The sequence below is a fragment of the Phyllostomus discolor genome, chromosome X (genome assembly GCF_004126475.2).
Source record: "Phyllostomus discolor isolate MPI-MPIP mPhyDis1 chromosome X, mPhyDis1.pri.v3, whole genome shotgun sequence".
In the NCBI taxonomy this organism is placed as follows: domain Eukaryota; kingdom Metazoa; phylum Chordata; class Mammalia; order Chiroptera; family Phyllostomidae; genus Phyllostomus; species Phyllostomus discolor.
In genome coordinates, this window is record NC_050198.1 from 99,775,457 (window position 1) to 99,800,936 (window position 25,480).

Here is a 25,480-nt window from a genome sequence, read left to right on the forward strand (position 1 = left end):
TGTTGCCTGGCACTCTCAAGGGCTTTTCTAGGAAGGTAAGGAAACAGTACACCGTGCTATCATCCACTTCCACTGAGGCTACGAACGGAAATGGGTTGAAGCCACATGTCAGGAGAGGTTTCAGATTATGAAAGGATGAATTTGGGACACGGGTCATCAAGAGGTCTCTTGGCTTTCTTTATATATCCTGAGGAAAATCATTCAAAGCCACACAGGATGCAAAGTTAGAATAGCTTGGATGATTTTCAGGGAAGACAAGATTACCCCATAGCTAGCTGGTGAAGGACCACAAAACTGTTCTAACTCCTGGAAAATGGATTTTTTTTTCATTATGTCCATGCCCATATAATATAGGCATTTGCACTTCTCTGCTTGCCATCAGATCCCCTTCCATCTCCTCCACTTTTTTCTTATGGAGCCAAGAAAGCACGGGCATCCGCCCAGAGGTACCATACTCACTTTAGAGACTCCAGCCCAGGGGCAGACAAAAGAAGAGGAGAGATTACATTTTCCTTAACCTGTTGCCTGATTCTTTTTGCCCTGCTGCCCGCTTTCATTTATCCTATGGATTCTAGACAAATGAGCAAACTGCTGCCCAGCTGATCAGATAGTGGTACGGCAAGGAAAAGCTCAGTTTGTTCAGAGACCATCCAGTCCCTTCTCATTTTACATGTAAGGAAACTGAGTGTCAGAAACATGTTGTCTCACGCCTCATGGTGTGCTAATAGCAGAATCCCTTACAACTCTGGTTTTCTGCTCTGTTGTCCTTTAAACTATGCTTTCCAGCCTATGGAATATGAATTCTAGAGCAGGAAAAGTTTCCACTACAAATTACTTCTCATATGACCAGTGCTTGAAATTTAACCAAGGGGAGGGCTTCACTGGTGGCTTCGGGCTTTGATCCCACCTAAAATGCAAATGTAGAGCACAGGGTTGGCAGGAAAAAAATTTATTCCGTAGTTTCTGGCACCTCCGTGTGAATAAGTATCTCAGCTCTTTTCCTGAGATCCCTTTTACAGGCCCGCAGAAGGAAATTATGTAGGGACTGTGTCCCCAGGGATAAAGCACAGTGGTAAAGTCACTGGGCAAATGGACGTGAAAATCAATGGAAGATCTCAGGATGGTGGGAAAACTCCCCGGATCATTAAGACAATTTTCTGAATTAATTTCCTCCCTGTTACTACTTCTGCCTGTCTGCTGACTGCCTGCCTCTTTCTCGCATCTCATAACAATACCGGCACATAGCTGCTGCCCCCTTACACATCGAAGGCCCGTCACCTGAGGAACTGACTAAACCCTGACAGCAGCCTCTGGTGTATTGAAGAGAGAGGGCCGGGGAATGAGAAAAGGTCTGGAAATGATATCTTATGAGTAATGGCTGAGGAACCTTGGCATGCTTATCCTGGACAAGAGACTTGGAGGAGAAGTGGCAGGAGGTCTACGGTCTCGCATTCTTCTGACAGCTCTCAGCTGAACACAGCTATTTAGCAGAACCAGGTTGTGTAGAGAAAGAAACCCTTGGAGATTAGGATTCTAATCCAAGTTTCGCTACAGATCTTCTGTATGCATTTAAACAAATTGCTTCTCTTTTCAACTTAGTTCTCTTTCATGTAGGTCAGGAAAGCAGAACGAGGACACAACTTTCAGCTCAGTTTAACGAAGACATTCCTACAACAAAAGTTGTCGAAAGGGTTTCCTTACGAGGTAGTGAGTTTCCCATGAAAAGGCTGCTTTTGTATTTATTGGCTTTTTGTATTTCACCTTCTGGGAGATTTTTGTTCATATTCTTTGTCTACTTTCTTTTTTTAAAAAAATATTTATCTATTTTCAGAGAGCGGGGAAGGGAAGGAGACAGGGAGAGAAATATCAGTGTGTGGTTGCCTCTCACATAACACACCACTGGGGACCTGACCTTCAACCCAGGAACGTGCCCTGATTGGGAATCGAACTGGTGACCCTTTGGTTCATAGCCCGCACTCAATCCACTGAGCTACACCAGGCAGGGCTACACACACTGTTTTTTATTCCATTGATTTGTCTGTTGTTGCCATTCTGGCTGTAAACATATGATAGGTGCTGATACACTGTGGAAAAAGTAGCTGCTGTAAGTCATTTTTTAAATGTCTTGATTTTTTATGGACTTTTTCTTGGTGTAGGTGATCTCTAGAATCAGTTTGCCCATTTCCATAAATTTTGGGGGGATTAGACTGGAATTGCATTTATTTTATGAGTAACTCAGGAAGAATTCGTATATTTACAATAATAACTTTATATGTAAGAAATCATCTATCTTTATACCAGTATTTTGTTTTTGGTAAGTTTCATCTTTCATAAACTTGACAGATATTTACAGAATTTTATTGCTAGATATGAAATTCTTTTTGTAACTATTATGGAAGGCACCTTCTCCCCATCACGTATTCTGTTTGGTTATTGCTGGTATACAGAGAAGCTTTTGGCTTCTTTGTATCAATCTTATATCTGGTCAGCTTATTTACTTCTAATGCCTTTTGATGGACTTGAATATAGGTTGATAATTATTATCTAGAAGTAATGGAAGTATTATTTCACTGATTCTAGTATTTTTACTTTGTATTCTCTGGTTTCTCTTCAGATCGTATAAATCTTTTACCTTTTACTAATATTTTTACTTTGTGTATTATTTAAGGTTCAGTTGCAGGGAATAGAAATCACCCTAGATATGCTAAGCAGAAAGCTATTTAATACAGTGCAGCAAATAATTCCCAAGTTTTTCGAAGGTCTGGCAGATTAAACTCCAGGTTTGGCCTCAAGGGACGACTTCTCGAATAACTGCCAAAGAAACTGCTACTTTTCTGCCAGGATCAGTAAAGTTGAAATTAGGAAATGACTGAGTCAATTGCTGGCTGCAAAATCACTCTAGCTGCGACTAGAGATCGGGAATCTGCCCTCAAGACCGTTGTTTCCAGAGCCACAACATGCCTGCTAGACACACAACGGCAAGAATGAATCCTTCGTGTATTGCTTGCGTTCTCGCTGTTGAATTCGCTTACAAAATTCAAGTTGTGTACTAGTACAACTGACTGGTGGAGCCTCGCTCACTTAAAACCATGGCTGGAAAGAGCCCTGGGAATGTAGGTTTTCACATTCCAGCCTATGCAGTACATGCAGACACACTAGAAGACAGTTGGCTGTGATGATAGCCTATAGAAGGAGCCATGCTTCTCTCGTTTTTGTGTCACTTGTTTTCTCGCCTAGGACCTCCAGTACGACGTTTTACGGCAGTGGTGATGCTTGCCATCTCTCTGAGTTTAATAGAATGCTTCCAGGGTTTCATGAGGTTTGCTCTAGATTTCCACTAGCTTTCTTTTATTGAGTATAAGAAAAAATGGGACAACTGCAATAGCAAAATCAATACAAAATGTATTTTAAAAAGAAATATCTTTCTATCCAACTTGCTCGAGATATTCTTATTTCTTTTTTTAGAAACTCAGAATAGGTGTCGAATACTATAAATGTTTTCTGGGATCTATCAAGATGATCATATAGGTCTTTTACATTTACCCTGATAATATAACAAATTACATTAGTATATTTCTTAGTATTAAGCTATCATAGCATGCATGACACAAACTATAACAAATTTATATCAGGTCCTCATATGTTATTTTAATCCACAGCTTGGTTCAAATTGCTAATGTTTTATTTAGCATTTTGATTTAGGGTAATACCAGCCTCTTAGAATGCGATGACAACATCTCCATCTTTTCCACTTTTCTGAACACAGTTGATGTAATTAGTTCATAGATGTAGAACTCATACTTACTTGTAATTATATAGTTTTGAATGGTTCCCTAGTTGTTTTTTCCATGTGCCTTGCTTTTCTTCTCCCTTAGGTAATTTGCAAATCTCATGAATGTCAAACCTGGCCTCATAGTCTGTCTACCTTTCCATTGAACAGAACTGAGTCATACAGCAGATTCTCAGTTGAAAATTAGGTAAACGATTTCCCTGGCTTCTGAGAAAACACATTTTGGCAAGGATATAGGAGTAACAATACCTCAGACACTTCAGCAATCAAAAAAGATGGAAGAAGCAGATAACAGAGAGAGAGACAGGTATGAGGAGAATATAGGGAAAATAAGTCACAGAGAAAGGCTTTTGTGGCCCTTGATTTACCTTAATATTGATTTATGTGCATATATTGCTGAAAAGGGCCCAGATCTAGGGTTCAGAGCTGGGTCTGTTCCTGATGCGGATTGACACATATCTCTGTGTGTCCGGGACAGCCTGTCTAACGCTAGGGGCAATGGCAGGATAAATTTGAAACAGCACAGGGCTAAAGTAGATGCTGGAGTTCCTACCCTCTCTTCTATCCAGGACTTTTGCAGGCGCAGCCGCTGAACGCACCCACCCATTCACTCCTTCTCTTCTATCCCCTAACAGGTACCAAAATCAAATCTTCTTTCTACTGCCCGTAATGATGCAAGGAGGATTCAAGATAAAGAGAACCATTCTAGAATGCATAGCTGTGGCAGGTGTGGAGTGCATTTCTCTTTCAAAAGCACCGGATCCACCCATATTTTTGCACTCTACAGCCCATAAATCTCTTGGATAGGCACTTCAGCTCCTTAAACTACTGGCATCTTTGTAATATTGTTTCAAGCAGATCTCTCTTTCAAAGTTCATAAAGGGCTTTCATATCTGCTGTTTAATTTAAGCTTCGGGACTGTGCAAAGTAGGTAATATTACAGATGAAGAAGCTAAAGCTTGAGGGAAGTTAAAGTCTTTTACAGGGTCATACACTGCTAATAAACAAGATACTACCATTTTATACAGAGTTGTAAAGATCCATTGAAAGGCTATCATGGGAAAACTCATGGTAAATTATAGAGTATCACATGTGTGTAAGGGATATGGTTATCATCATTGTTAATGTACATATTCATCAGATATTCTGAATGGCAGACTTTGGGGTGCCTAGCCCTGGGCTGGAGCTGGGAGTATAGAATAAGGAATGCTGTATGCAAGAGCAAGAGGAGATATACTCACTGTCTTCTGGGAACTGGGAGGTCTTCTTGGAACCATCTAAGATATATTATTTCTTTAAAGATTTTATTTATTCATTTTTAGAGAAGGGAAGGGAGGGAGAGAAACATCAATGTGTAGGTGCCTCTCATGTGCCCCCTACTGGGCACCTGGCCCGCAACCCAGGCATGTGCCCTGACTGGGAATCGAACCGGCGACCCTTTGGTTCACAAGCCGGCACTCAATCCACTGAGCCACACCAGCTAGGACAACTGAGATAAATTATAATACAAGAAACAAGTCAGAAGGCAACCTAAGCAGAATAATTCATTGTTCACCATGTGGTTGTGAATAAATGCAATGCGAGACCATCAGGAAGAACATGAGAGATGGTCACTGTTCGTAGTGATCAACAACATGCATCCCGTGGGCCTGGGACTTTGTCTGCATTGAACAGTGAGTGCTATTTGGATAAGCTGAAAAAGGCAAGGAGAAATACTCATGCACAAAGATATCATATGTGAAAGGGGAGAGGCAAGAGTGAGCCTGATGATGGGAAGTGAGGCCTCCTGGCTGACCATGGCAAGAACACAGTGTTGAGTTGTACAGGATCTTTCAATATTTGGGGAAGTAACCCATCATCAGATGTGTCATTGCCAAATTTGCTGACCCACTCAGTGGATTCCCTTTTCATTTAGTTGATGGTCTCCTTTGCTGTGCAAAAAGCATTTTAGTTTGATGTAGTCCTGCTTGTTTATATTTTCCTTTGTTTCCCTTGTCCTAGGGGATACATTGGCAGAAATACTGCTACCAGAGATGTCTGAGATTGTACCGCCTATGTTTTCTTCTAGGATTTTTATGGTTTTGCGACTTACATTAAAGTCATTTTTGGTATCTTTGAAAACCACATCCCCCTTTCCTTTATTGTCTTCTTTTAAATTTCATTTAATATTTTCCATCCCCCTACCCCCTCTATTTTGGCAACCCTCGACTTGTTCTGTGTGACTGTGGCTTGGTTTCTGTTTTGTCTTCCACAAAACATGCTATTGTTCCAGGAGCTTGTTTCTGTGAACAGATGCTTCTCATGATTCTTCTTCCAGATGCCCACCTCTAAGACTCTAATAATGGAAACCATACACAATTCAATCAGGCTGTACTTTAGGCAATAAAGTACGTTTACTGGTGTGTAGTTCTGTAACGTTTGCATAGGTAGTCTTCGGTGCTGGTTAGTTCGGTCCTTTCATTTAATGATGCCACTGAAGATAAAGTATCTTCTGTCCCTCCTCACTATCTGCTCAAGTGCCACCTCTATCCTTAGACTGGCTCCCTCTCATGGTCCCAGATGGCTGTCAAGGCCCCTTAAACTACCGTTCTTTCACCCATGATCAAGAAAAGAAAGTACTTCTGTCTTAGCATTCCAAGAAAAACTGAAATTCATCCTGAGGAGGCCCGCTTAGAGGATATAATTTACCCCAAATGGTAACAGTGGCCAGACAGATGGGATGGGCCAATTGCCTTAAGTCAATCACAGCTTGCTTCTAAAGCTTGGGAGGTATGGTTGACGTAATTTTCCCTTGAGGTCCCTGGGCTGCTGTGGAGACAAAGGACAACACCCTAAAGGGAAATCTGGGTCTGTTAGGAAGGCAGGAGAGAGCAATGGGTGCTGGGAAGACAATCAATGAGTGTCCACTATGCAATGTGATGGAGCTTCTGAAGCAGTCTTCTGGCACAGACTTGCCTTTGGGAGGACCAAGCAATAGTCTACCTTGAGTTGGAGTTCAAATAATCTCCCCTGAAATGAACTAGGGAAATGAAATCCCATCACCCACACATTAAAACAGCCATTCCAAATGGTTTCTGAAATGAACATCGTTTACATCTTTTCCGTTTTGATGTTTTAGGGTCCAATAGCTGTAGGATTAAGGAGGGCTCTCCAAGGTCTACAAGTTCATCTTATTCTGGGAGCTTGAGTGAAAGTGGTAACGGTACGTAGCAGGGTGCAATGCTTCATTCAACTTTGACTTCCTACATGCACGTGCTTTTCCATGACTTTTGCATCAATGATTATTCTTAGGCATGGTTGACTTAGTAACATTGTAGTATCTTCAGAGTCAGAAAGAGTCAGAAAGGATGGGTCTTTTTCTGTCGGTGTCCATCCCGATTTGGGTCTCTCTTTTTCCTCTCTTTTATAAACTGTAGCATAGTTTTGTTCAAGTTGGAAGGCAACCAGATACATAGGAAAATTTATTGTACTAAGCCCAAGTTCTATTCCGTTGCTAACTGTGTATATAACCTTAATCTGTGTATTCCCTCAGTGTCTGCATCTATAGAAGAAATGGCTTGGACAAGATGGTCTCTAAGAATCTTCCTGGCTCTTCCATTCTAAGTATATTGCAGGGAAATAGATACTGTTATTAATAAATAACTTACAGAAATCTTCACAGCTAATTGAAAAAATCTGTGATAGTTCTCAGTGAATATAAAAGTTCTTTCCTTTCCAGGATGTAAATGTTTAAAATTCAGCTTGTAATTAGTTCTCACTCATCTATGATCATAAGCAAAGAGAACATAAGATCACGCAAATGCACACATAGTATGTCCACTTTACTAGGGACAATGACTTCTACTTCCTTCCCTCAACCTATTTCCAGAGACATGAACAAAAAGAAAAATACCTTGGATAAGAGTTTTATCTTTCATTTTCCTGGCTGATTTTCTCTGGAAGAGGTATTGATGAGCAAGGATATGGTTCAAAAAAGCAGCAAGCCAGAGCGAGAAGCCTCAAAAACTCACTCCCTGACCTGGATAACATAGCCATGAATAGTGAGTTGATTGTATTTGGAAACAAGTTAGCTTTGGAAGGGAGCAGGAGGAAAGACAAACCATCATGCTTTGGTCTTAGAATTGCTGGGTGTCTGTCTCGTTGTAAGGATGATTGCTCCAGCTACTAAAATCCAACTTAGTACGGCTGGTGCTGGATGGAGAGGGTTGGAGATCAGTAGCTATTCATTCCTTGGATTTGGGCAGTCATGAGCTCCCTCACTCTCAAACCGTGGGGTATTTTAGAGTCCCAACAGCTGTGTAAGTGGAATCTTCTAGCCTCATGTGAGGTAATGAAAGACTAAATATATCTTATCTTGTAGGAGGAAATAAACAAAGGGCTTTAAATATTTCATTGCTCTTAAGCCCTGGACTGGAGTGATTTAAAAAAAGCATATTTGTTTATTCTAAAAAATATTTATTTAGCGTCTAGAATGTGCTAGGAATTGTTCCAGGGCCTGGGGTTATAGCAGTGAACAGTAAAATGTTTGTCCACATAGATTGAACATTTGAGCATGGGGAGACAGATAAGAAGCAAACACACGAATTAAACAGTATATCAGCAGATGACAAGTGCTACAGAGCAAACTACAGTAGGGAAATAAAATTAGAAGGACTGGTAGGCAGTGCCTGATTTGTGGTTTTAAATAGAGTGGGGAAGGCCATGCATTGGCACCAAAGTGCTGAGTTTACCCTACTCGTTGTCTCCCTTGATGGAAATATGTTTCTTTTGGGGGCATTAGTCATTTCATCTACAATATGAAGAGAAAGGAACTAGGGAACAACCGCAGACACTTCCACAATTTTTACCTTTTGTTTTTAAGAATGTACAGTTGAAAGGATGTAAAAGACCTGTATGCAGAAAATTACAACACTGAAGAGAGAAACTGAAGAAAATACAAATAAGTGGAAACATACACTGTGTTTGCAGATTGGAAGAATTAACTTTATTAAAATGTCCATACCAGCCAAAGCCATCTATAGATCCGATGCAATGGTGCAGTCTCCTGGATCAGCTGAGCTGCGTGCTCCAGGCATCTCCATTGTGTAGGTTTATGCCAGCAGTTCTGTTTTAATGGAGTCTTGATTGCCCCATTATTGGCTTGTTCATCATGCATGGGCTTGACCCTCAGGCTGGCTGGCTGTGAGGATTAACCCTAAACAGGGGAAGAGCTGCTGTGCTGGTGTTGACCCCATGAAGCAGAGTTGTGCCTCATTTGTGTTTGGTGCCTGCTGAGATCTCCCTTTGGATATGCCATTTGTGAAGCTCATTGGCTCCTGCTCTGATATTGTCTAAAACTGGTCCCTGAGTTTGTTGGTTCTGAGGTTTTTGGGAGGGACCGTGGTTCAGGACAATGTCAGATGCTGCCTGTGACCAGCCCTGGGCAACCTGTTTGGAGCTACAAAGTGGTTCATATTTTTTAGCTGCCTCTGCTGGGTCTGAGTGTGGAAAGGACCAAACTGCAGGGCAAACCCAGCTTCCACCAGCACTGAGCTCAGGGACAGGTCAGCAAGAGGTCCAAGGCACCCCGAGATTTGCCTTTGCCTGTCTCTGCCTGACAGCTGCCTGTTAGGCCCCATCACTGAAAGAACCTGTGGCAGTACTCAAGTTGCATGAGGTAGGTTCCCAGGGAGTCACCAGGTAGGAGTGAGTGCTGTTCACCAGATTGATACAGGTTGACACTTAGTGCCAATGCTGGGTCTGAGGCCGCACAGCAAATGTCCCAGGGCACACCAAGTCTAGATGCCACTCACTGGGTGTCTGCAGAGCTTTGTGGTGGAGTAGGGTCTCAGGGAGTCATCGGGGTGAAGCCAGCAGACTTCATCAGGTCCAAACAGACCAAGATTTGGCTGTATGAATGGAGGGTTCTGTAGCAGTCCCATGTGTGAAATAGCCACACGACTCAGCATGTCCCAGGTTCTACAGGGAGCCTGAGCGCAGCATGGTAGGGACAGCAGGAGTTGGGTGGATGGGATTTAGTGGATCTCCCAGGAGGGAAGGATGCCAGGCAGGCTTAGGGGTGTGGGGGAGTAGTGGCCCCCTCCCTAGAGCCATACAACTTAGTTCATCCCAGATTCTTCCCAGACTTCCTCGAGGACCTGAGCTTGGCAGGGCAGGGCCACCGCGAGTCAGGAGGGAGGTGCCAGTCAGGTTCGCAAGGAATGTGGGTGGAATGTCATTTGCCCCAAAGCCACACAACTCATTCCCTGACACCCCCTGAGTCTGCCTGGACCTCCACACCTGTGTCCAGGCAACTGACTCTTCAGCAGGGTGCCAGCGCTGCAGGGTGGAGTGAGAGGGAGTCCAGAGGGTGGGACTATTTATTGCATTCTCCCAGGCTGATGCCATAAGGAGAGGATTGCTCTACCCCAGAAAAATGGTGTCTACAGTGTGGGAGAGGGACTCAGCACACGGATCCTGGTGGCTGTCCCTTCAGTTCTCTCCCCAGAGCCACAAACCCCAGGCTCTCATCATGTGACTGTAGTCCACTTTGCACTCTCTGCCAGAGCCCAATGTGAGTGGCTGCGAATGATATTTTGTGGGTTGGCCCTTTAAGAGAGGGCACCTGTGATAAGAGGGCACAAGCACATGGACAAAAACTAGGGGGAGGGTGGTAATTGAGGGAAGTGGGGAGGGATGGGTGGGTGGGCTGGAACGGGAGTAAGAGGGAGAAAACTGTACTTGGACAATGATTAAAATAAAATTAAAAAAAAGAGGGCACAAGCAGACTCCTGTCTCTCCCTGGTGGTCAGAATTCCTGCTGATTTTCACAGCTAGGTGTTATGTAGATGCTGCTTGCTGGCTCTGATGCTCTGGGCTGGGGAGTCCAGCGCTCCTTAGTAGGGGGAACCTTTGCAGCTGAGACATCCCTCCAGGATCTCGGTTGCCACCCATGGAAGCAAGGCCAGCCCTTTTCCCATCTCTGTTTTTCTTACCAACCTTGATGTGGCTTCTTCTGTAAATCCTTGGTTATGAGACTTCTGTTCAGCTAGCCTTCCGCTGGTTATTCAGGTTGTTCTATAATTTAGCTGTAATTCCAGTTTGGTCCTGGGAGGACGTGATTATAACTTCCACCGACTCCACCTTCATCTTGGATCCTTTGAAACTTATATGTTATTAACCAATTTTACCTCAATTCAAAAAAGTTCTGCTAGCAGGCAGTCTTGATCCAGAAGTATCTGCTGAAAGACAAGGCAACATCCAGAAGTTGTATATGGAACACTGTAAGTATATTATTAGTGTATTAGCACAGGAAAGTATAGTGTAGGGCATATGTTTCCTCTAACAAAGAAACTTATATAATTGGGGCTTAAAATAAGAGAGTTACAGAAAAATCTGGATGCAGGGAGCCCAGAGCTCTGCTGTATAATTTCATTGAAGGACCCAGGTTCCTTCTGTTTTACTTCTCCAGTGTCTCTACAGTGCTGTCCTTGTCCACATGGTTCACCACCACATACATATTTCAACTACATGAAAGAGGGAATATAGGCAATTAAAGGGTACACTCTTGCCCTTTATGGTATAACCTGGAAAGACTTAAACCCATCATTTTCGTTTGCATCTCATTAGTCAGAACTTGGTCACATACCTCCTCTTAGCTGTCAGGGAAGTGAGGATGTATAGTATTTATTCTGAGCAGCCATGTACCTGGCTAGAAACTCCCTTGCTGTTGTAGAGCATTTTTATCATGAGAGAAATTGTCTACCCTGCCACACAGGGCTACCATAGGCCAAGTTACTGATGATAAGCTCCTAAGCATGTATCTGTGATGGTTTTGTTCCTGGAACTCACCAGAGAAACTGGAGTCGCCTTTGACTTATCAGTTCAGTTCGAGTCAGAAAAAGTAGTCATCAGCAGAGTTTCAGCTGAATAGTCCACTTCAGCTTCTTTGCCTTATCCCTTACCCTTAGGACCTACTTACTCAAGCCAGCAGGAATCTGCCAGACAAGCAAACTTTGGCCTTCCCTATGCTCTGGATACCTAAAGTTCTACTTTTTTTTTTTATTTGTCACATTGCACAACCTACGAGTGTTGTTTGGGTCTGTCTTGATTTATAGCTGAGTGCAAACGTTCCCAGCTCTGGGGCTGTTTTCAATTTCAAATCTGTCCTGTAAAGCACACCATACAAAAACATGTGTCTTCCCTTCTCTTTAATCATTCTTTCTCCTGCCCCCATCTGCCCCATTCATCAATCAGGCTCATCCAGCCAGGACTCGGGGCCTTGATAAGGCTGTCTTTGTGTTTCATGTTTCATCTTCCTCTGGAAACTGCCCTAGGAAACCAAGTGCTCCTTGTCAATGAAGACAATGGGGCTGAGTAATGAAATGCCGTCAGAAAAGGCCAGACCACTGGAGAAATGGCCTTGAATTCTTCAGACCCTCAGGACAAGTGTTCTCTCGCTCCATAGTCCCACCTTCTCTGGGAAGCAGGCTTCCTCCAGGCATGCCTGTCACCAGAATTCCAAGGAGGATGGGTACATTTTATATTCTCCATTTCTTGACCTTGTAACATCATGGGACGTCAGAATGAAGAGGGCGTTTTAGAAATCACAAAGCCTCGCTGGCGTAGTTCCCCTCTTTTTTATGGTTAAGGGAACAATGACCGAAAGGACAACGGACAGGGTATGTCTTAGGTCATGCAACCAGTCAGGAGCGTGGTTTGGCCCAGAAGGTAGGCCTCCTGCCGTACACAGGCTCACGCGGACTGAGTGTTGCTAGGCATCAGACTCTTTTCTAAGCACTTTATACATATTACGAAGCCCCTGAATATCCACAATAGCCCTATCAGGTGGGTGCCGTTTATTACCATCTCCATGTGACAGGGAAGAAAACTGGGGGCTAGACTGGTTAAGTAATTTGTCCACAGTCACACAACGAATACGTGGGAGAGTCAGAATTCAGACCTAGGGCATCAGTCCAAAAACCCATACTCTTAAGTACTCTGCTTTTCCTGCCACTCAGAGTCCGGAAGGGCCTGGAGGATTATTTAGCCCGGCCATGCCTGACAGATGATTCTTTTCCTCAGCCTGCCTCTGATTATTCATTGCAGGTAGCATCAAATCCGGCGCTCTTGCCTCAATAGCATGCCTGTGTCTGGAATCAGACAGGGTTTTCGGACTGCCAATACTTTAGGGATGACTGATTTCCCTCCTCTGGAGGGAGCTTGGAGCAAGATCCGTACAGCCAGAGTTAGCGAAGGGAGATGTGAAGGGGCACACAGGCCCTTGTAGGCCAGTTCTTCCACCCAAACCATCTTGTCTGATCTGCCAGCCATCTCGACTGGCCTGGCAGATACAGAAAAGGGTAGACGTCGTCTGGAAATGGCAACGCACGGGTCCTGCTGATCCCAGAAAAGTTCCCACCCACAGGCCATCTGTGGAGGCGCAGCTACAGATTCTGTGAGGTGGAACCACAGGGAATTGTATACTCTCTAGGCTCGCTGTTGCTCATCTGAATCTTTCCGCCTCCTTTGTGCTTTGCTTGGTGGCATTTGCAGTGCTGACTGCTCTCCCTGAAGGGGAGGGTCTTCACCTCAATGATGTCACAGGTGGGGGACTCATGCACAGCTACTTTTAAAAGTTCACACTGTCCTTTGGAAGCCTAGTTTTAGTAAAATGAAAGAAACACTTCCAGTTACCTACGCTCTCCAGAAATTGCATAAATGCGTAGATCATAGATGGCACGGGCTTCTTTGGAATACAGGGAAAGAAAGGGAAGCAGAAAACTTAAAGAAACAGACACATCCTGCAGAGGGGGAAAGGAAGGAGAAGGAGATTACTTTTGCGATCTCTAGAGAGCCATTGTTCAGAAGTGCCCCCCTCCACTCCCTAGCTTCCTGCATGGTGTTTCCCCTTCATCAGCAATTGGCACTCCCAGAAAGCCTTTCCAGCCTTTATGTAATGTCAGGAAAGAATCTGCCTGACCTTGGCCTGTGATTAACAACAGAGAACATTTTGATCCAAGTCGCTCCTTCAGAAGGCTGTACTTTTCTGCTGCTGCTGTATTAACATTTCAGGTCTGGCTCTTCCTCTTTGCAAATGTTGGCATACATGGGTAGAAGTGAGTTTACTTCCTCACCAGCAGCTGGAGAGTTGGGGGTATGGCTTGGGCAGAGCCTTGGACGGAATGTGCCTGGATGTCGGATCCAGATGAAAATGACTTTCACGGGAGGTGGCTGTATGGGGTGTGGGAAAGAACTTGGTTGGGGATTTCTTTGTTGCCTCAGTTCTTTCAGCTCTAAGCCACATGCATCTGGGGGAGTGAGAAATACTTCAGCCTCACTGTTTTTCCAGATGTGTTCTTCTCAAAGCATCAAAGCAGGTTGAGCATTGTCAGAGGCAGTGCTGACGTTTTAACTGCAATGCACGGGATTGGCCCCTTCACTTGGCTACTGGTTAGGACAACATACTACGGTGGTTAGGAGCACAAGCTTTGAAATCAGCTGCCCGGATTAACTCATAGTATTAACACTTACTAAGTGTGTATTCTTAGACAACCTAACCTCTTTTTCTTTGTTGTATCCTTGTTTAAACTGACGATAACAGAAGCACTTATTGATACCTGTGGTATCCCTTCGTGAAAGTTAGCCATGCCTGAGTGCCGGTCACTGCTACTGCTCTCCTGGCGAGCAAAAGAGAAAGGTCCTCCCTGGGTGGGTCGTACATCAAGGCTTCAAATTTATTATATCAAAATTCTTCTCTTAAAGCTATTGGACTCTAACTACTGAACTTTTCTTTTTTAAAAAAAAATTAGCCCTGGCTGGCGTAGCTCAGTGGATTGAGCGCGGGCTGCGAACCAGGCATCGCAGGTTCGATTCCCAGTCAGAGCACATGCCTAGATTGCAGGCCACAGCCCCCAGCAACCGCACATTGATGTTTCTCTCTATCTCTCTCTCTCTCTCCCCCCTCTCCACCTACAAATAAATAAATAAAATCTTTTAAAAATTTTAATCACAGTTGACATTCAATGTATTAGTTTCAGGTATACAACCCAGTGATTAAAAATTATATAACTTACAAGAGACCATCCCAATAAATCTCATACCCATCCGACAACATGCATAGGTATTAGACTATCATTGACTATATTCCCTGTGCTGTACTTTACATCCCCATGACTGTTCTGTTACTAGCCATCTGTACTTCTTAACCCCTTCACCTTTCCATCCAGTCCCCCAATATCCCTCCCATCCGGCAACCATGAAAATGTTTTCTGTATCTATGAGTATGTTTCTGGTCTGCTTGTTTTATTTATTTTGGTTTTTTTTTATTCCACATATAAGTGACATCATCTCCTGTTTTTTGTTCTCTAACTTATTTCACTCAGTATAATCCCCTTTAGGTCCATCCATGTTGTCACAAATGGCAAGATTTCATTTTTTTCGTGGCTGAGTCATATTCCATTATGTGTGTGTGTGTGTGTGTGTGTGTGTGTGTATGTGTTACTTCTCTTTATCCATTCATCTATTGATGGACACTTAGGTTGCTTCCATATCTTGACTGTTGTAAATAATGCTGCAATGAATATAGGGATGCATATGTATTTTTGATTTAGTGTTTTGGGTTTCTTCAAATAAATACCGAGTAGTGGAATTGCTGGGTACTTTTTTGGTTTCTTGTTCTAACCTTTGTTTTAAAGCCCATTGTGTCTTGTATGGGTATTCCTACCACAGCTTTTTTTGTGTTTCCATTTCCATGAAATATCTCTTTCTATTCCTTTACTTTCAGTCTGTGTGTCTTTCAATCTGAAATGAGTCTCTTGTGAACAGCACATGTAAGGTCTTGTTTTGTTATCCATTCAGTCACCATGTATCTTTTGTTTTTTAAAGATTTTATTTATTTATTTTTAGACAGAGGGGAAAGGAGGGAGAGAGAGGGAGAGAAACATCAATGTGTGGCTGTTTCTTTCGCACCCCTCACCAGGGACCTGGCCCACAAGCCAGGCATGTGCCCTCACTTGGAATCGAACCAGCAACCCTGTGGTTCGCAGGCTGGCATTCAATCCACTGAGCCACACCAGCCACGGCAGTCACCATGTCTTTTGATTGCAACATTTAATCCATTTGCAATTAAAGTATTTGTTGATAAATATGCATTTATTGCTATTTTATTATTCACATTTTTATCTATTTCTTCTTCTTAAGGAAGACACTCAAACATTTTTTTGTAATACTACTTTGGAGGTGATTAACTTCTGTAGCTTTTTCTTATCAGGGAAGCTCTTTGCCTGTCCTTCGATTCTAAATGATTCCTGCTACTGACTTTTTCTAAAGCCATTTGTTTCTTCTTTTTCACCCACAAAAGATTCAAAATAGCTTCTTTGGTTTTCCCATATTTAATCCCCTTTTCCACATTTGTAAGGTTTGTTTCCCTTCTAAAGTATAGTTTCTCTATAAACCCAAGTCTCCTCACCTCTTGTTTTAAAGGAGCTGCAAGGTGTACACGTTCCCAGTTTGAGGTCTTCTCAGTTCAGCCATCAGTATATCTAAACCTCAGGTACATTTTGGTTATTCTGTTACTGTCCAAACGAAACCGTTGCTTTTGTTAACAACCACAGAATTTGGTGGGAGAAGGATCCCACAGTCCTCAAATGCACCCTTGCTCTCCCTGTCTTTCTCTTGTCATTTGTATGTATACCCCAAAGTTCCTCCACTTGGCATTCGCATTAAATTTGGAAATATTTTGTTAGACAAGACAACTCCAAGCCCCCTTTCTCTCTGCTTCCTGAGGAATGCCTCTCCATCACTTCCAAAGAAAACAAACTCTTAACCAACAGGGCAACTGTCCAGAGGATCTGAGCAAGCTCAAGATGAATGGAGTAGCAGGGAGACCAGCAGAAGGGGATGTGCAAAGGGAATGGAGTTTGGGAATGATCATCTCTAATATCAGAGAAGCGTGCACGCTTCCTCTCCCTTTTCTGCCCTTTTGTCTGCAGTGGGTACATGGGGTGGCTCAAGACTGTGGTTATGATCTAGCAGAAAGCAAAGCTGACCAGAGCCAGGTATGTTACTTTTTGAATCCACTTTGTCCCACGTGGTTGCGTGGCTTTTAGGCAAGGCGACTCTGGCTCTTGGTCTTTCTTATAAGCAAAGCGGAGCTATAATAGCATGTCCTTCGTGGAGATGCTAGAAGTCATGGATGAGTATGTGTGTATAACCTGCTTGGCAGAGAGGAAATCACTAAGTCTAATGTAAGACTCTTTAACCTGTTCCTTGGAGCCCAGAGACAACAGTTGTGAAAACATTCTGTATGTCTGTTAGGTGTGTGTTCACATGCCCTTGTGTGATAAAGTCCTTCCTGCTTATAACAGACTGTGTTCCCGGTATACCTGGCTCATTCGATTCAACTTCTCCCACCAGAAAAGGCAACTTTCCCCAGCAAATGGAAGTTGGGGAATCTAAATATTTTTAATGAAGAATCCCCACTTCTAAAAAAAAAAACATTTTCATTAGAACAAAACCCAAACCAACCACCAATCTATACTGAACACAAGTGTTTAGGAAGCTCATAGATACTCCTCTTTGTCTGCACACACACAGTTTTCTATTCCCAGGCCAAACCCAGGTTCAGAAAGCAGTTTATTGGCCTGCAGTGGTGATGTTAATTGTGGCCATTGTAAGCACTGAGGCAGAAAATTAAGGGAAATACTGCTTTGAAATAATACACAATAGGTAAGTGATATGTTTTCAATGCAGTAACTTATTTAATCCTCAGCTCAAACCTATGCAATTAGTCCCATTACACACATGAGACAGTTGCGCCTGAGTTAAGTAAATTCCCATGGTTGTATAGGTAACAAATGGTAGAGCTCGGTCACAAATTCAGATTGTCTGCCTGTACATCCTGTGCTTTTCACCTCTGCACTACACCTGACGAATTGAAATCTTTCCAATCACATAACTTATTCATTCAACAAACACTTATGGAATTGATTACTGGCTTGCCTGGGCTCCCACAGCTCCTTGTTTCATGCCTTTTGTAGCCCTTAACATATTCAATGCAACCAAGTGCTGATGGCTGTTTTTCTTACTAGACTGTGAGATCTTTGAAAGCAAAGACCATGTCTGAAGGCTCTGCTTCACTCATGGCATCACTAAACGTAGGAAAGAGTGTGTTCCTTAAGTTGGCCATGGGGGCAGTCCTCTGCTGTGTGCTCCGGAGTGGGGGTAAGATGAATAAGCACAGTTCCCCAACATCAGAGGGCTCCCAATCTCTGCAGCAGCCAGACATAAGAAAAATGGCATTCACCATAAGGCAGAGTGAAGTGAGACCTGTAATTATGGTCTCACAGTATGTTCCTGGAACTCAGAAAAAGGCTCGCTTAATTGTCAATGGAACTGGAATAAAATGTTTTAGGTAATATTGCTATTAACTGGTATGTAATATAACACAATCAGTCAACATTCGTTCTTAGCTTTAGTTCTATTTTGGCCACTTGCTTGGACATGGCGGCACTTGAGCATTAGCCCTGGACTTGGGCGGGAGATGAGCTGTGCTTCGTAGATGAAAACAGTGCGATTGCATAGAAAGAGCGTGCACGTTGGAGTCAGGCAGACCCCAGGTTGAATCCCACCCAGTTCTACCACTTACGGGCTATCTGACTGTGAACCTCGGTTTTCTTTTCTGTAGCTTCAGTTTTCTGACTCGCTGTAAGAGGTATAATAATAGTTACCTACCTGACAGAGTGTTGATGATCCAGTGAGTTAAAACGAGTAAAACTATTGCCATATTTAGTAGGTGCTCAATAAATAGTAGTTTCCTTTCCCCCTTAAATAACTGACAAAAATTATTTTTGTTTGCTGCCTTATCAGTTGTGTTTACTTATTTCAAATAAGCAATTTATTATCATGGTATATACTTGAATATACACACATAAGGGTATTGTACAGGTCAGCTGCTGCCTCAAAAATGCTGCCTAATAAACGTTCTACACCTACCAGCGGCATCACCTATATCAAACAGAGTGTGCAAATAATGCTTACAACTCAAAAAGAAGACAAATACCCCCTAGAAATTACAAAGATTTGAATAGACACTTCTTGTAAAAAGTGACATAGATGGCCAATAAGTATATGAGAGTATGTATTACATTATTAATCATAGGGAAAATGCAAATTGAAACCACAATAAGATATTTCTACATACCCATTAGATATATTAGACTATAAAAAGACTGACCATATGAAATGTTTGCAAGAATGGGATGCACCTGGACCTCCCATTCATTGCTAGTGAGGTTGCAAAATAGTCCAGGTACTTTGGAAAACAGTGTGTCAGGTTGTGAAAAGGCTAAATATAGGCCTACTGCATGACCCAGTCATGCCACATCTAAGTGTTTATCTAAGATAAGTGGCAGTATATGTCCGCACAAGGACTTACATAAATGTTATAGCAGTTCTTGCTCATAATAGCCAAAAAGTGGAAACAACCTGAATGTCCATGAATCAATGAATACCTAAACAATATGGGATTATATCCAAACGATGGAATACTGCTTAGAAATACAAAGAAATAAACTATTGATATATACTATGACAGAGATATGTCTCAAAATCATACTCTGAGTGAACAAAGCCAGACATGAAAGAGTAAATACTGCCCTGGTTGGTGTGTCACAGTGGATTGAATGCAGGCTATGAACCAAAAGGGTCGCCAGTTCAATTTCCAGTCAGGGCACATGCCTGGGTTGTGGGCCAGGTCCCCAGCGCGGGCCATGTAAAAGGCAACCACATATTGATGTTTCTTTCCCTCTCTTTCTCCCTCCCTTCCCTCTCTCTAAAAATAAATAAATAAAAGAAAAAAGAAAGAGTATATATTATATAATTCAATTTATTTTAAAATTGTAGAAAATTTAAAATGATCTGTAATGAAAGAAAGGCAGATCATTGGTTGCTTGGAGGCAAGGGCATAGAGACAGATGGTTTACAAAGGGGCATTAAATAAGTTTAGGAGGTGGTGGGTATATGAATTATTATTTTTTTTAATAATTTTATTTATTTATTTTTAGGGAGGGAAGAGAGGGGGGGAGAGAGAGAGAGAGAAAGAAACATCAATGTGCGGTTGCTGGGGGTTATGGCCTGCAACCCATGAATGTACCCTGGCTGGGAATCGAACCTGGGACACTTTGGTTCCTAGCCCGTGCTCAATCCACTGAGCTATGCCAGCCAGGGCTTGAATTATTTTTTTAATGTAGCCACACAACAAATTGAGATCTTTTCTTTTCTTTTTTTATTTATTTTTAGAGAGGGAAGGGAGGGAGAAAGAGAGAGAGAGAGCGAGAGAGAGACATCAATGTGCGGTCGCTGGGGGTCATGGCCCGCAACCCAGGCATGTACCCTGGCTGGGAATCGAACCTGCGACACTTTGGTTCGCAGCCTGCGCTCAATCCACTGAGCTATGCCAGCCAGGGCTGGTATATTAATTATTTTTATTGAAGCAATAGTTGCATGTGTATATACATACAGTAAAACTGATAAAATTGTACAATTCAGGTTTGTGCTGTTTTTCATTTCAATTATACATAATTAAATTATGTTTAATTAACCACACCATGTTAATATTTTTTCTTGCTCATGCAACTGTGCATAGTTTAGTGTCATGCTGACCTAGGCTGGTTCTACTGGGTTTGGCTTGAGCCTGCAGGGTCCAGGTCTGCTCTAGGTGTCTCTCACTCCCCTTGGACAGGCAGCCTCTATAGATCCGGTTTTGTTACAGCAATGGCAGAAAAGAAGGAGATTGAACAAGAACAGTCGATGTTTATTAAAAATCCAGACTCAAACTGATGCACTACAATTTCAACCCAAATTCAGTTTGCTAAAATCAAGTCATATGGCCAAGTCCAAAATCGATCGGGCAAACAACAGACTTTTTGAACTCTATTAGGTAGTACTGGTAAGTAGTCACACACAGTGATTCAACATGACCACAGGTGTATGCAGTGGAAAGCTCTATTACATCCACTATTTGCTCCATTTTCCCTCCCCAGAGGCAACCACCTACACCCAATTTTTGTGTGTGTCTTCCAGTTCTACGCATGCGTAACTAAATACCTACAGTTTGTTCGTTTACTTCAATGCTTATATACCATACATTCTACTTTGGATTTTGCTTTTTATTTGATTTATTTTGGAGACTGTGCTATATTGTTATATAAAGTGCTTCCTTTTTTTCCTGTATTATTGCTGTGTACGCCATCACATGTATGTACCGTCATTTGCTCAGTCCCTTATCTATAGACATTTGGGTGTTTCTAATGGTTTGCTTTATAGAGAATGCAGCAGTTGGCTTCACATACATATCAGTTTATTCATGTGGAGTGATATTTGGATACATCTGATGACTAATTGAAAAATCCTAATAGCAATACATTTTATCTTGGTTCAGGTCTTGCCAATAAAGAGACCATGATGAAGCCAGAACTGAGCATTCTTGGAGATCAAGTGGTGATCCAGGCTGGTGGAACATTTGACATCACCTGCAGGTAACAAAATCTAGGCCCTTCAACTTTTCCTGATTAAAAGACCCATGGTAGGGAGCTCAGAAATATTGGGTGTTGTTTTTTTTTTAACTAACAACTTTTTTTAGAGTTGAAGACTTTATTTATTTTCTTATTTAGAGACAGGGTAAGGGAGGGAGAAAGAGAGGGAGAGAAACATCAATCAGTTGCCTCTTGTGCACCCCAAACTGGGGGCGCAGCTTACAACCCAGGCATGTGCCCTGACCAAGAATCAAACCAGTGACCTTTTGGTTTGCTGGCCAACACTCAATCCACCGAACCATACCAGTCAGGGCATAGACATATTGTGGGGTTTTTTTATTTATTTTTGATTATCTAAATTTTTTATTTATTTTACAACAGTACAGAACAGGTTCTGGAAGATTGGGTTTGTTAATAGTGGTTTTTACCAAGTGAACTTCTCTGGGTGTAGTGGGCTAGCTTTTTAGCTGAATCTAGATATTTTTGTTTTTGGCTCCCTTATTTATATTATTACTTTAAAAAAAGACTTTGTTTATTTTTAGAGAGAGAGAGAAATATCAATATGTGGTTGTCTCTCACATTCTCCCCACCAGGGACCTGGCTCGCAACCCAGGCATGCGCCTTGACTGGGAATCAAACCAGCAACCTTTTGGCTTACAGGCCAGCACTCAATCCACTCAGCCACACCAGCCAGGGCTCTTATTACTTTTTTCACACATTCCAGGAAACTAATTTGACTCTTAAAGTCCTTAATATGCCAAAATGTACATTAATTCTCCTGGCAAAAATCTGCTCTTACTTGTTTACAACAATGTCGATACCACACAGCATATGTGAGCCTGTAGACTCTCCCTTGTCACAGTTACATTGTTTAGAACTCTTAAAGTGGTATCTATTTCCTTGATATCCAGTGTCACATTACTTGTGTAGACTCATATGTATGTGGCCAAATGAACAATGCCACATTTTCAAAAATCGGTAGAAAATTGGGAGTGGGTACTTCTTCTCTTTTCCTCTACGTTCTTCATTTTGGTGAATAACGAAGATGGCAATTCTAGCAGAAAGAGAAGTTGAGTTTGAAAAGCTCAACAGGAATTTTGCATTCTAAGAATGGTAGGTATGAGGGTATAGGAAAGAAACCCGATTAAAGATGATGTGAGAGTTATTCACAGAAACTGAATGAGAGTTGAAACTATGTAAGTAGACGAGGATAGTGGGGGGTACATTGAGTGAGAAGATAAAAGGGTACAGGTCATAATCTTCAGGAGTCCCTGTGCTTCAAGATTGCCTGGGCAGGAAGGGGACTTGGGAAAGTGCATGGAGAATGAGTAAGAGGGAGAAACAAGGGAGAACTATAATAAGGGAGAGCAAGGTTCCAAGAAAGGAGTGGTGAGATTCTTTGGCAGATACAGATGCAGGTGCTCAATAAATGCATATTGAATTGAATTGAACTGAAAGGATAGTACAGTGCTCCCTCATTTGTTAAGCTAGCCAAGGCGCCAGTATGTCAGTCAAGTTTCCATTGTAGTATACGCAATAGGAAACCCAGGTTAACAGCTGCACTAGGAAATAAAGTTTAATTGTTTTATGGGAAAAAAATGGAAAGGGTGGATTTCTGGGGATGGCATGCCAGTCCCGTGAAATCACTAGAAACTCATACTCTTTCTGTATTGTAGATCCACCTTCATTAATTAATGGCTTTCACCATGTGGTCCAAAATGGTTACTCAAACTCCATTCATCACATCTACATTCCAGGTAGTTAGGAAAAGGAAAAAAAAAATGAAGGTAAAGAAAAGCGTGCCTTCTATATCTAAGACCATTTTCCCAAAAGCTTTATACACCACTTGTGCTTATATTGTTTTGACCAAAACTGAGTCGCATGGCCACACTTAGCTGCAAGAGAGGCTGGGAAATACAGTGATTTATACAGGAGGCCATATGTCCAACTAAGTGAATATTTTAGTACTATGAAAGAAGGGAAGAGCCGATATTGTCATGCCTGGTGAATTATACTAAAATGTAGTGATAGCGTAACTGGAGGTAGGGGTTCTCCTATTCTAGGTCTTGTAGATTCCCATACTCCCCCTGCAGGGGGTAACCTTTTCTCCTAGCTGTCTGTGTTTCCAGCAACACAGATGAGGTTTGATCAGGGGATTTGAGCCAGACATTTGGTTTTTGGAGGCTGTCTTTTCCTCACCTGTACGCCTGCTTAGCAACTTCTCTGGGTATAAAGCATGATCGAGGAGTCAGCCTCAAGTGCATTATCAGCCGCTGCTCACACAGGATCCCTTTACCCCAGTGACCCTGACTGGCATCTGCCCTACATTAGCCATCGTATAAAACCTGCCACCACTTGCCTGCATGTGTTCTGGTTTGTCATGTTCCAATAGATCATACTTCTTTCCAGGGCTTCTTTCCAGGGCTTTTAGAGTCATAAAAACCAGCTCTAATTCACCGTAAGTTGTAGACACTTAACCCCAGGTGATGCATTTGAGACAGGCTTGGCTGGGGAGAGTAGGATGGTTGGCACTTTAGGGGAAATTTGCTTCAGTGCTAAGAGGATCCCAGAGAAAGTTCATCCGGAAGACAGGCTAATAGCGCCTTGGGTGGAAATGGAAGAATGAGCGAAGGAGGTATGGCCGTGTAAATAAAGAACTCCTCAGAAGCTTTCAGAAATAGGAGGAATTCCTCTAAATCCCTTTTTAAAAAATGAGTAAGTTGGGGACAGAAAAGATGACAATATCTGGCAGAGGACACACGATTGGGCAATGGCAGTGCTGCTACCTTACTTCTAGTTTCCAGTACACGAAAATGAAATTTCGAACATTTATTTTCTTGTTCTCAAATGATTGTAGGTGTCTTTCCCCCCTACTGGTTTATACATAAACTCCCTCATTTATTCATTGTATAGAAAACATTTTGTTGATGTGGACAAGTAATAATTACTGCCCTGAGTATCAAATAAAATAAATTTATAATAAAACAAGTAATTTATTGTGTGTCTGCTGTACTAGCAGGAGGTGGGCATGGCCATATATACACAACCGGGTAAATCATACTCTCTGCTTTTAGGTACGCACCTCACAGTTGAATGAGCAAGACAGGAATCCTCAAAAGGGAAGTTAAAAGTACCCAGAACACCCTGGCTGGTGTAGCTCAGTGGATTGAGCACGGGCTGTAGACCAAAGGATTGTCAGTTCAATTCCCAGTCAGGACACATGCCTAGGTTGTGGGCAGGTCCTCAGTAGGGGCCATGCCAGAGGCAACCACATTGATATTTCTCTCCTTCTGTTTCTCCCTCCCTTCCCCTCTCTCTAAAAATAAATCAATAACATCTTTAAAAAAATGTACCTAGAACTCTTGATTGGAAATTTCAGGACAGATTTGGAATGAAGGATATTTAGGAAAAGAAAATAGCATCAACAAAGGCTTAAAAGTTGGACTTTATATCTTTCAGCACAGTTTCAAGAGAATAATATATTTTAGACCCATATCAACCCCATACAATAGGTAGAAAAGGGATTGTTTCCCCCATATATTCGACACATATTTATTTAGCACCTACTGTATACCAGGTACTGGACGAAGTGCAAAAGATATGATAGTGAACAAAATGGGCAAAGATCCTTACCTTCTTAGAGATAACACTCTAGTGAGTGAGGCAGATAATAAACAAGATAAATAAGAAAATTTTATAATATATTAGAAGGCAAGTTCTGTAGGGAAAGTATCAGGGTAATGGGACATAGTGTAAATTGGAAGTGTTTCTAATAAAAGGTTGGTCAGAATAGAAGTATCATTTGAACAGAGACATAAAGGAAGAAGCCATTCAAGTATGTGGAGGAAGAATGTTCCAGGCAGGGGGAATAAAAAATGCAAAAAAAAACCTTGAGGCAAGGGTAAAGTTGACATACTCAATAAACAGCAAGAAGTTTGTGTGGCCCGAACAAAATAAGCAATGGAGAGGATGATAAGAAATTAGGATGCAGAGGTAGCAGAATTTCATACACGTCAGTGAGGACTTTTGAGTTTATTCTGAAGGTCATGGGAAGCCACTGGAAGAATTTAAGCAGGGGAATGATGTGATCTAATACATATTTCAAAAATCTCCCTCTGGATGCTGTGAGGGATGTGGATTAAAGGGGACAAGAGTCAGAGGCTAGTGCAGCATTCCA

The 25,480-nt window shown here is 42.2% G+C and overlaps 1 protein-coding gene across 1 annotated transcript in view; it reads left to right on the forward strand.

Annotated features, from left to right (window-relative positions):
• LOC114505286 (vascular endothelial growth factor receptor kdr-like) overlaps nt 1-25,480 on the forward strand; it is a 168,143-nt gene that overhangs the window by 19,879 nt on the left and 122,784 nt on the right. The window contains exon 2 of the mRNA XM_028523177.2: nt 21,210-21,306. Within this exon, the coding sequence (XP_028378978.1) occupies nt 21,210-21,306 (97 nt within the window). The remainder of the gene's footprint in view (nt 1-21,209; nt 21,307-25,480) is intronic.